The following is a 12,034-nucleotide window of genomic DNA, read 5'->3' as shown; positions in this document are numbered from 1 at the left end:
CCGGCCGTGGCGGGCTGAGCTGCTCCTGCAGCGGAGACAAAACCCAGCGCGTCACCAGTGTCCCCCTCACAACCCAAACGAGGCTCCCCGTGCACGGCAGCACCGCAGCACCCACGGGCGCTCACCCGCAGCGCCTCCAGCTCCCGCCGCGCCTGGCTCAGCTGCTTCTCCAGCTCCGCTATCTTGGCCATGGAGTCGTTCTCTGCATCCTGCAGCTTCTCCGTCAGCTGTGTGGGATGAGGGATGAGGCGCTGTCGCTCAGCCGCGGCCGCCACCCGCCCCGAGCGGGGTTTGCGTCAGCAGCTCCGGCCCCCGCGCCCACGTCCCACCTGGCTGACGTGCTCCTCCAGCTCCTCCATGTGCTCCAGCACGGCCGTCTTGGTCTCTGAGTCCTCCAGCATGGCCCCCACGTCAAAGACGTTGTCCAGGTAGGCTTGGATCTGTACCTGCAGCTTGTCGCTCTCGGTGAGACGCAGGCTCTGCCGTGGGACAGCCGGTGTCACGGCCGGTGACAACCACAGCGTCCGCCGCCCCCATCCCACCGCCAGGATCATGGAGAGGTTTGGGGAAGTGCAGCACCACCCACCTCCAGGTACTGGTCGAGCCCCAGGTGGGTGAACTCGTACTGCAAGAAGACGCGGAAGTTCATGTTCTCCACCGAGTGCACCACGATGTTGATGAACTGCATGCAGGCGACCTGCAGGATGGGGGCAGGCTCAGCGCAGCCCTGGGCACAGCATGGTGGCCCTGGGGACACAGTTCCCTGTGGGCTGCGTGGTGGCTTCACTGTCTTGGGAAGCTGGGAAACAGCCAGCTGCTCAGCAGCCCTTGGCTACGCATCGGTCTGGGGACACAATGGTGGCTCAGTGGCCCACAGGCACAGAATGGCATGCTGGCTCGGAGACACAACGCCCTGGGGACAGCACAGCCATCTGACAGCCCTTGGGACCCTGGGGAGGGACCAGCAGCTCCTGGGGACATAGCACACTGGGGACAGCCCCATATGTGGAGACACAGCCAAGAGGCCTGGTGGACCATGGGAGCTGCCCCCAAGGCAGGAGGCTGCAGGTCCTCAGGCTGCGAGTCCCCTGCCTTATGGACACTCACCATGAAGTCGATGTTGCTGTCCTCATTTCGGAAATACTCCATCAGTTTCTCAAAGCGGTTCTTCTCGCCGCAGACCTGGAGTGGGAGCAGGGGCTGAGGGCTGGGAAGGGCAGGGACAGAGTGGGCAGCTCTGGCGGTGTCAGGGCAGCATGTGCCACTGCCAAGGCCTCTCCAGCCCTGCTGGGTGCTGCTCAGTGCCATGGTCCAGCTGGGACGTGGCCCTGGAGACAAATGCTGGCATGGGGACATCGATCCCAACAATTCAAGTGGCCTCACATGAGTTAGGAGATGAGAATTTTTAGGATCAAGGGTGTTCCAATGGGGCAGGGCTCTGCTGCACAAAAGGAAACTGAGGCAAAAGCACAGGTGTCATCATGGGGACACTATCCCTGCTGGAGACCCACCTCCTTGAAGTTGTCAAAGGCAGCGAGGATAATGTCATGGCCACCTCGGACCAGGCAGACAGCAGCCAGCAGCTCCAGCACGAGGGCCTTTGTCCTGTGGGGACACAGGGATGAACCTGGGCTGTGGGATGTGTGAGGGGACAGGGGACAGGGGACAGATCCTACCTGGCATTCCTGTTGTTGAGGCTGAGGGTGATCTCGTTGACACAGGCTGGGTGGTTCATCACCAAGCTGAAGCCAGACTGGGGGGAAAAGGATTATGAATGAGGTCAGGCATCTTCTGGCCCACCCCAAGGATGCCAAGGATCCTGTGACATGTCCCTGCCATGGTCCCACTGTACAGGTGGCTGAGTGAGGACGTTTGAGTCAAAGATTGGGTATCCCTATGCCATTAGAGCTTGGGGACAGTGGATGTGTACTCCTCCTCCTCACTCCATCCCAGTGCCCTGAAGAGGGCAGCACAGGGGCTGGAAGCTTTTAGGGGCCCTCAGAGATCCCTGAGCATGTTGCCAGTGCCCACCTGGTAGTTCATGATGGCACGGAGACACATGATGCAGACATGGACATCATCCTTCTGGTTGACGATGCGAGAATTCCTCAGTGCCTTTCTGCTGTGCGAGGGGTTGAGCCTGCCAGGCAAGGAGGCGGCTGAGCAGGGGGCAGCTGGGGGCAGCTGGGGGGCGCAGTGCAAGCAGGGCAGGGGCAGCGCGGGGGTGGGCGGCCAAAGGGGTCAGGCAGTGGCCTTGGTGGCCCTGGGCTCACCAGCCAGCAGCAGAAACCCAGAGACCAAGCCAGCTGCATCCCAAAAGGAGGGAGACCCCATGTCTGGCTCAGTGGCCATTCCCATCTGCAAGCCCAAGGGACTCTTGGCACCAGGAGTGGGCCATGGTGGGGCCGAGGTGGCAGGAAGGCCAGGTGCCCTTCATGCATGGGTGGTCTCGGAGGCTCACCGGGGCGAATAGGAGCTGCCGGGTGACCTGGGGCAACTGTCCCCATCGCTGCCCGGGGCGCTGCAGGGGACGCTGGGGTGGACGTGGTGGAGGAGGGTGTGGATGTGTTGGTTCGAGAGGCAGCAGCTGGAGGCACGTTAGAGCCTGCAGGACAGGAGGGAGAAACAGGGCTCCCGCGCGGCCCATGGGATGGCTGGGGCACAGAGCTGGGGGCCAGGGGAACACAGGTAAGGGGCAAGCAGGGTGACTGCTGCCGCTCACAGGGGCTGGCATCAAGCACCAAAGTGCTGCCGTTCGAAGCCTGTGACCAGACTGAGGCATGGCGGGTGACAAAGGGCTGGGACCCCGCGGGTGCCACATCCGAGCCATCGCTCCTGACCTGTCCCTGGGGCTGGGGGCACACCGGCTCCTCCGGAGGTGCTGCCAGGTGGCGAGAGGCCCTGCGGTCCTGAGGGAGCCCTCAGCCACGCTATGACAGATGTCTCCCTTCCCTGGGTAGCCACAGCTGGGTGTCCCCTCAGACCGCCCTGACTACTGGGGATGACTGCAGCAAGTCAGGGGGGTCTGCACCGCCCCACTGGGGCATCTGCCACACCAGGGGCATCTGCCACACCAGCACCCCGGCCCCATCACCTACCGTGAGCACATCCCCCGGCAGCGTGCAAGAGAAGAGCGGGGTTAGAAGAGGGCTGCAGGGTTAGCAAGCGAGAGCTGCCAGCCGGCTGGGCCCGCTCAGAGGGCACAGGCCTGGTCACATTCAAACCCTCATTGTTTTTAAACCCTCCCATGCCCAATGAAGCAGTGGGTTGGAGATTTGCTCCCCTAAATCTCAAGCAGCTCTGATTTTGCTCATTCAAAGATCACCCCACTCCTGCTTTTGGCCATGGCATCCCACAGCAGGGAGCAATGCTGAGAATGGATCCAATCGTGCTTCTGCCCTGCCTCCCAGCAGGGTTTATCCACTGCTGGGAGCACACGTGGCTTTGTCCCTCCTCAATCCCCCACGCAGTGATGGGAATCCATTTTTAGGACCAGGACTGCATCTCCCTGCCGAGCCCCTCTCAGAGCTGGCACAGCACGGCATGGCGGGGCCAGGGGGCAGCAAGGCAGAGTGGGGTCCGGTGCTGGGGTGCTGCATGTTACCTGACAGTGAGGTGCCGCACTTTGGAGATGCTGTGTGTGGGAGATGAGGAGTTGCTTTTGCTCAGATCCTCAACTGACCGCTCCAGGGGTTTGCCCTTTTCAGAGCCCGGGCTGCCGTTCTCAGTGCTCTCCATGTCATACCTGGTGGCCCATGTGGGGACAGGAACAGATGGGCAAGGAGAAACCTCAGTGCCAGCAGACACATGGGGACACCCAGGGCTGTGAACGTGGTCTGTTCAGAGCCCCCCAAGCCTGCCAGCCCCTCTGAGCCTGACTCCAGCCCAGTGATGGAGCATCAGGGCAGGGGATCAGGGGAAATGGGGTTGTTGGAATGCCAGTGGCAGTGGGGACGTACGCGACAGAGCACTGGGCAAAGGCGAGGTACTCCAGCAGCACGTCCAGCCCCTTGTTCTCCTCGTTGAGAAACTCCTGGACCCAACTGGGGAGAAGAAGTGTTAGTGGGGTATTCCAACCCTTCTCTTCCTCCCATCTCCCCTTCCACATCCCCAGCAGAGCCTCCCTAGGGTGGGGAAGGCAACTAGGCACACCCTGGCCAGATGTCCCCAGACATTATGTTAGGACATGCAGGGGACGTGGCACCATGTGCCACCTCTCCAAGACAGGTGGGTGTCACACAAAACCCCAGCGCCTGACCTGCAAGGGACACAGCCCACGGGCTCTGCTGCCACCCCTAAGGAATAGCCCAGCCTTGGGCAGCAGGTCCCCATGCCCAGATAAGAACACAGGCAACCCTCATGCCACAAGGAAGCAGGGCACCCAGTGTGGGGGGCAGGGTCTTACTTGGGACCCATGGGTGGCAATGAACTGGCATGGCCAAAATGGGAACTGGGATCTGCAGCAGTCAGAGCACAGCTGGCTGCTGCCTCAGCACCTCCATCCTCTCATCAGAGTCCTCCCAAACACGCAGGATGAGGCTACCAGCCTCCACCTGTGCCTCCAAATCACACTGTCATCCCCACAGCCAGAAGCCATCAGCACATGAGCCTCTGCCCCAGTCATGTCCATGATCACCACTCCTTACCCAATGTAGTTGGTCCTCAAGGAAATCTCCAGCTCCCGGAGCACCTGTGTTGACTCCTGCACTCGCCGCTTGAACTGAGGGAACAGGGACAGCCGAATGGTCACTAGGCTGGTGACCAGCACAGGCGAACAAAGGCAGACTCACAAAGTGTAAGGCAGCCCTCACCTTCCTGCTCACACCGCCTGTGTCCAAGTAGCTCTTCAGCTTCTGGATGTAGGCAGACGGCGGGTTTTTCACCTGGAAACGCTCCTACAAACCACACAGAGAGACTGAAGCCAGGACATCTGCATCCAGCATGGGGAAATGTCCCAGCTCCCAGCGCTGCCCAGAAGCACAGCAGCCACCCACCCCCCCGTACTGCAGATGGCCGCCTATAAATGTTTAATCAGGTTAATAAGCTGCTGTCTCACTAATGGAGATGGATGCCAGCACTCAGATCCACCGCTTCAGCCTCATGTACCAGCAGCCACCAACTGTGAGTGGCATTTGGGAACAGGGCCAGGAGCAAAGCCAGCAAGGTGCCATGCAGCACTCAGACCTCACCTGGTCACAAACAAGCTCCCACTTCTTCTCATTGTCGTACTGGCTGAGCAGCTTCATCTTGTCCGGGGGCAGGTTCATGGAGCTCTGTGGGGAGACAGGTGTCAGGGGCACGGCTGTCCCCAGAGTCCCCTCTGGGCACAGGGTGCTCCCCATTCATTCAGCACCCTGTGCCTCTGTTTGCTGCTGGGACCATGGGGACATTGCCGTCCCCAGGATGTGTTCATGTCACCATCAGGCATCACAGACCCATCAGCAATGTTCCATGTCCAAGGGTGTCTAGGATCCCCACTGCAGAGGGCACAGGAGCTGGAGGACAGGAGATGCTCGGGGGAACTGAAGTCACCCCTCCATGTCACAAGGGCACAAAACTCTCGGCCTCAGCCAGCCTGGATCCAAGTCCAGCAGCACCAGCACCTTGCATGGTGACCCAGGCTGGGGGCGTGGCTGAGCCTCCACGGCCTGAGGGTGACGGATGGCCCTGAGCCCTGCCGCAGGCACACAACAGGCCCGGATGGTGAAATCAGTGTTTATTTTGGACACGATCTGAGGGTGCTGCATGTCACCACGTCCCTTCGTGCCAGTGTTGCACAACCCAGCCGCGCCGCCTCCCCACCCAGCAGCCTCTCCACCACCGCGGTCGCCCGAGCAGGACGTGACGTGGTTTCCGCTCCCCAAATGGCAGAGGCAGCCACCAGAACTGCTCCTCACCAAGTCTGGGGGCCCTGGGACACCCCAGGCTCAGCTCCTGCCTGCAAGGCACCGAAGTGCAGAATGCCAGCACATCTCAGGGGTGTGGGGACACTGCAGGGCGACCTCAGAGCCTTGGGGGAGCCCCCACTGTGCCTCGGGCACGGCACACATGCCTCAAGTTTAAAAGGTTTGAGATTTGATTTCCCAAAAGAGGAATTTCTCGGAGATTCAGCCCCAAGAAAAGCAGGAGCAGAGCCTGGAAAAGCCATGGCCTGGCAAGACAGAGCGACGGCACATGGAGACAGTGCACAGATCCAACCCTGTTGAGTCAGCTTAACCTCCAGTTTTGGGGTACCCCAGCACAGGCATGTAAGGTGCAGTCACCAGTGGGCACAGCCCTTGGGACACCAAATCCCTGGGGAATCCCACAAGAGTTTGGCCAGGATTTGAGCCCATCAAGGAGGGATGCAGGCAGCCACAGAGGAGCCCATGAAAGAGGAGAAGTGCCAACAAGTCAGGAAGGACCGGAAACCTCAGCGCCCACCTCCCACCAACGACCTGTTGGGCTGCTTTTGCAACAAACCAAACCAGGGCGATGGGGGAAGGAAGGAGCCTGCACAGAGGCCAAAGCCATGGTCATTGAGCTGCCTGGAGCCCCAGGCCACCACGTCAAGCCGGTGTTTGGCTGGATTTGGCCAGGCTGCCTGGAGCCAGCTCCTCCTTCCCACCTGTCCACAGCGGATGAGCTCAGCACCAACACCAAAATTATGTGGCAAGGCCACAGACAGCCTCACTGCGAGGCCACCAGGCTGCATCGGAGTGGCCGGATGGGCCCTGGGACAGGAAAGGCAGTGACACATCCCAGGTTGCTGCACAGGACCTGCCATGGGTGACTGACACCCCCACTGCTTTTCCTGAATATATCATAGATATCATAGAATCATAGATTCTCCTGGTTATGTGAACAGATGGGACCCTGCAAACCCCAAGCCCACAGCACATCTATAAGCTTTGCACTGGGCTGTTCCAAAGGCTGAACACAGAATGTCCTGAGCTGGAAGGGACCCATAGAGATCAGCGAGTGCAAATCCTGGCTTCCCACAAGACAATCTAAAAATTAAACCAGCAGGGCCTGATTTTACCAGCTGTGGAGCTTTGAAAAGCCAGGAACAAGCCTCTCTGATGGGACAGAGCCTTGTATGGACTCCCTGCCCCAAGGATGCAGAGTGGGATGTCAGAGATGTCCCTACAGAGGTGGCCATGCTTGGGCTCTGCCACCAACCCCTGCTGTCCCCATGAGGGCACAGCCCCTTCCTCACAAAGCAGGGCTGGGCCCAGGGGCAGGATGTGGCAGTCTGGGTTACAAACAGGGTGGTGGATGCCTTCCCCACAGAGGCACGTGGTGCAGGGGAAGGAAGTGGCCTCCTACCCAGGACACTCTGCTGTGGTCCGTGGCGTCAGCCAGGAGCTGGTTCTCACTTCCTGATGGAGGCCCTGGTGCTGCTGGGGGCGTGGGGCAGAGTGGGAGATGTGATGCAAGGAGACCTTGCAGGTGGTAAAGGCAGGATTCAGCGCTCCTCCTTGGGTGATAGGGATGGTGAGGACAAGGATGGAGGGGACAAGGGGACTTACCCCAGCAACCACATCCCAGACTGGCACCCTCATCCCATCCAGCATCCATGTCAAGCCCATCTCCATCCCACTGTGCCACGGGGTGCACCCACAGCAGGCTGCACATCCCACGAGGGCAGACACAGCTGCTGAGCAGCACTGCTGCCTGCCGTGCTCCAGGCAGCCTGAACAGATGCACCAAGTGTCCCTCAAGGGCCCAACATCTCCAGCGCCTGCAATGACATCTCAGCAACGCCCTGGCTGGAGGTGGCTGGCTGGGACACTCACCACAGCCAAAGCCAGCATGGGGAGAACTTGCTGCAGGGTTATGCAGGGACTTACCCTGCACCTGAAACCAGACAGGGGGAGGCAAAGCAGCACCTACATCATTTCCCACTACAAAAAGGACTTCTGGTTGTACAACAGCAGCATGAGGCCATGCAGAGGAACCCTGATGGGTTCTGGGTGTCAGGCACTCCCTTTTTATTTCACACCCCAAGCAGCTTCAAGCAGGGCCAGTCTCTACACTCTGAGAGCAAATTAAAAGCATCCACCACGGAAGTGTTAACTCTGCAAAACACACGCAGTGCTGCTGTTGCTGGTTGGCTGCCCGGACAGCTCGAGTGAAACCCAGACTGAAACAAGATGCCCGTTGCTTAGGGATCGTGGCTGAGCTGCTGAGGCGTCTTCTGTGGTTTCCCGACCTGCACGGGGCTGGAGAGAGAGGGGCAGCGTGTGGGGCTGAGAGCTGGAGGCTCACGTGCAGATCTATGTGAGCAGCAGTGTCAGGGCACATGGCAGACGCAGAGCCACGCAGCAGCAATGGGAAGCTGCTCCCAGCTCACTGTAAAGGCACAGATGCTGGGCAGCAGCGACAGGACAGCACCCCAGCTCAAGGCCACAAGGAAGACTGATGACAGTAGAAAGGTGGGCTGACAGCCAACGGGATGTGCCAGTCCCAGGATGCTCCAACCCTTGTGGTGATGCTATGAAGGTGATGCTCCTGCCAGGCAGGGCTGGGAGCATGCCTGCTCTGTGGCACAGCTCTTCCTGCATTGTCCCCCCAGTAACAGGCACCAGCACCATCTGCTCCAGCAAGCACATCTCTCCTTGCTACGCTGACGCGGCACAGAGGCCACAACCTCTTCCCAAGGCTCAGTGCCAGGTACCGGAGCAGCCTGGGCTCTCCCAAACCCCAGCACACAGCTACCAGGGCTGGGCAGCACTCCCAGAAGCACTTCACCCTGCGAGGGAGTCCCATGGCCAGGTCCCAAACCTGCCAGGTGTCAGAGGGAAAAGCTGGCAGGGAAGCAGGCAACACCCCACCAAGGGCCAGAGCCCACCCCAAAGGAGGGTAAGGAGTTGCTAAGGGACAGGCACTGCTACCAGGCAGCTGCGGCCAAAGCCTCCCTGCTGCCTGCTGCTCCCGGCTCTATTTTAAGCACAAGCAGAAGCTGCTCTGAGCACACGGCGGGGAAATGAGACTTGTCAGCCACACTCACCTCCCCACCGAGTGCCCGCCTGGTGCCAGCATGGAGGGGGGATCCCCACATCAGGACACCCTCCCGATTCAGCCAAGGTCTGAGCCAGACACACAACACAGGCTTCCTTCCCATCACCGTGCTGCGCGGGCAAACGTCCCTCCATGGGGACACTGGGGACATCAGCAGAGCTGCACAGGAGCCCTGGCAGCATGGCACCGTCCCGCATGCTGCTGTGCTGTATGGGGACCAGGCTGGGGATGGATCCAGCAGGAAGCAGGGCATCGTTTCCCTTTCGTGGGTGAGACCCCCCTGCACACAGCACGGCTGCAGCTGGGGCTCACTGTGACCGACCTCAGCGCCGCGCTCCGGCCAACGGTACATCTGCAAACATCTGCAGGGTGACGTTTGCTGGTTCCCCAGGACAACTGCAAATGCACACCAGTGGCTCCCGGCCACGCGGGGCCCTGCGGCACACCATGATTCTTCAGCAACGTGAAGTTTTTGAGGTCTCCCGGTTTCCATCTCTGCCCTACAGGCTGCCCTGATTTCACAGAGCATTTGCTGATTTTAGGTGATACCAGCAGCTAAACAAGGGCTCTGGGGGAATCTGTCACCCGGCTCCTCGAGGGCTCGGAGAGTTTTTAGGTCTCTGCCCCTTCAGATGTGGCTGATCTCTCTTCCGGGTCCCCAGAGGGGCCAAAGCAAAGCTCTCGTGACCAGCTGAGCAGGGAGCTGCCACGGCTCAGCAGCAAAATCTCACAGCAGGATCAGCACCGTCCCCATCTCAGAGCCCTCGCAGCTATTTTTGGATGCTCAGGCAGCCCAGCTGTGGTTCACCTCCACCACACCCCCATCTCACCGCTTCGTGTAAGCCCCCCCTGGACTTTTGTTTGCTTCTTGATATGTAAAGAGGAAGAACAACACTGCCCTGAACACACACACCTACATACCCCTGGCCCAGCAGCCAGAGACTGACTCCTTCCTCCTCCTGTCCCCATATCTCCTAACTCCACAGCCACGCCAGCGCTTCCCAAATTGCTTGGCACAGAAACAGCCCTGCCATCCCTCTGCCAATGCAGCATCTGTCACGGTGCCCTAGCTGGGAACAAGCCAGAATTTCTGCAGTAATACAGAATTCCCCGTTTCTGAGCACACGGTGGCAGTTGGGACCCCCAAGACCTCAATGTTGGCCTGACAGCCCTGGGCTGACTTTCAACCTGGCTTTTTCCCAGTAGCTCTCCCAGTTTGGGATGCCTGCCCAGAAACTGGTTTGCACCGATGTGCTCTCACAACACCACGATGCAGCAGCCCTGCTATGGCACTGCTGTCCCCAAGGCTGTGTGATGGACCCAGGTCGTGTCCCAGCAATAGCACAGATGGATCACCAGCGCACCACTTCACACCTTATTGCTAATCCCACACCCTTATAACTAAAGAAGTCAATCTATTAACACCAAGAGTTTGTAGAGGTGATTAAAAATACAGTTGGTATATGAGAGGTATATATGTTGCCATGCTCCCGGCAGCCTGAACAGATGCCACCAAGCATCCCTCAGAGGCCCAACATCTCCAGCACCTGCAGTGACATCTCAGCGATGCCCTGGCAGGAGGTGGCTGGCTGCGACCCTCACCACAGCCAAAGCCAGCATGGGGAGAACTTGCTGCAGGGTTATGCAGGGACTTACCCTGCACCTGAAACCAGACAGGGGGAGGCAGTTGGTGTGGCTGAAGGTCCTTTGTCCCTGTGTTGTGGGGGTCCTGCTGCTCCCCTGCCCTGAGTGGGATGGAAAGAGGGGGAAGGGAGCCTCTGTGAAAGGAGGAAGAGAGATTGGGACAGCCAGTTTCACAAGAAGCCTGGTTCCCGTGTCGCCAAAAGCTGCACACTCGTCCCAGCAGCTCCCTGCCAGGGCTCTGCCAGGGACCCAGGAGGTTTGGGATCTCCACTTTGCCCTTTTTGATCACTTCTCAGTTTAGGCCTTTGAGCCCCTGGAGCACACCTAGGCCCCATCTCACCAGCGGAAAGTGACGTTTCCTGAGGCCTCGCAATCGCAGCTGAAGCACCTCAAGGTCCCCATCCCCTTCCTGAAAGCACCGAACGCGTCACCCCAGAGCCATCACAGGCACAGCCACAATCTGAACCTCACCCCGCAGTCTGCACCCAAAGCAAGTGGGCTTTGCTTTGTGGGCACACAGCAAGTCACAGCAAAGCCCCATCCCGGGGGTCCCAGGAGCACCACCCAGACCCTGTGTTGCAGAGCCCTTCGCTGTGATCCCTCTGCAGTGACAGCAAGCCAAAACAGATGCAGAGGAGTCACAGCCTGTGTCTGCAGGCAAAGCAGACACTTCAGCTGCGATGCCTGTCCCCAGTAATCCTCCTGTAATTGCTGCACGGCGGAAAAGCCTGTAAATAATCTGTGCTGGGCCGGGCCGGCGGGTCCTGCCTGCCGCGGGGCCACACACACACACTGCGGAGCATCTCAGGTCACGGCGCCGGTGCTGCTCCGGCCCTCGTTGTGTAACGGCAGCCGCCGGAGCTGAGCCCGCAGCCGGAGCCGGGCTGCTGCTCCCGCACCGGTTCAGGTGAGCACAAGGGCTCACTGCAGGGGATAAGGGGATTAAAGCAGCAAATATGAACGCAGAAAACGTTTCCCTGCTCTCGGTGCATTGCCGACTTGACTTTGCCGTGGAGCTTTTTGGTGAGTGAGGACACACAGGAGCACGACCTTCAGAGCGTGCCCCAGCTCCCCACGTGCGGGGCTTTGCGGGGAGGGAGAGTCGCGCTGCTCTCGCCTCCGCGCTCCGGAGCTGCAGAGGGAGGAAAAGGCCACACCGCTGCGTGCGGGGGAAGGCACAGGCACGGGGACCGCGTCCAGCACAGCTGTACAGCGAAGGTCACGGCCATCCTTCCCCTCCCAAGGACAGAGAGGAGCTGCCAGCAGCTCAATCCAGCGTTGCCGGTGCCCGGCTCAGCTCACCTCCTTCTGCTCTGCCTACCCTTGCGCCTCATGGGGCTGTGGGGCTGCGGGCGGGGGTGAATCGCCCCGCGGCACAGGACAGCCG

At 60.0% G+C, this 12,034-nt stretch overlaps 1 protein-coding gene across 1 annotated transcript in view; it reads right to left on the bottom strand.

Moving 5' to 3' along the window:
• FMNL1 (formin like 1) overlaps positions 1–5,357 on the bottom strand; it is a 10,213-nt gene extending 4,856 nt beyond the window's left edge. Inside the window, exons 1-13 of the mRNA XM_031557027.1 lie at positions 5,190–5,357; positions 4,812–4,895; positions 4,647–4,720; positions 3,960–4,043; positions 3,605–3,745; positions 2,032–2,140; positions 1,677–1,753; positions 1,512–1,605; positions 1,108–1,182; positions 587–697; positions 330–479; positions 126–227; positions 6–25 (exon numbers count right to left, since the gene is read on the bottom strand). Of these exons, the coding sequence (XP_031412887.1) occupies positions 6–25; positions 126–227; positions 330–479; positions 587–697; positions 1,108–1,182; positions 1,512–1,605; positions 1,677–1,753; positions 2,032–2,140; positions 3,605–3,745; positions 3,960–4,043; positions 4,647–4,720; positions 4,812–4,895; positions 5,190–5,342 (1,274 nt within the window). The 5' untranslated portion in view covers positions 5,343–5,357. The remainder of the gene's footprint in view (positions 1–5; positions 26–125; positions 228–329; positions 480–586; positions 698–1,107; positions 1,183–1,511; positions 1,606–1,676; positions 1,754–2,031; positions 2,141–3,604; positions 3,746–3,959; positions 4,044–4,646; positions 4,721–4,811; positions 4,896–5,189) is intronic.
• Positions 5,358–12,034: the final 6,677 nt, after the last annotated feature.

Source organism: Meleagris gallopavo, chromosome 29 (genome assembly GCF_000146605.3).
Source record: "Meleagris gallopavo isolate NT-WF06-2002-E0010 breed Aviagen turkey brand Nicholas breeding stock chromosome 29, Turkey_5.1, whole genome shotgun sequence".
Classification (NCBI taxonomy): Eukaryota; Metazoa; Chordata; class Aves; order Galliformes; family Phasianidae; genus Meleagris; species Meleagris gallopavo.
This window is presented reverse-complemented; position numbering and strand designations above follow the sequence as displayed.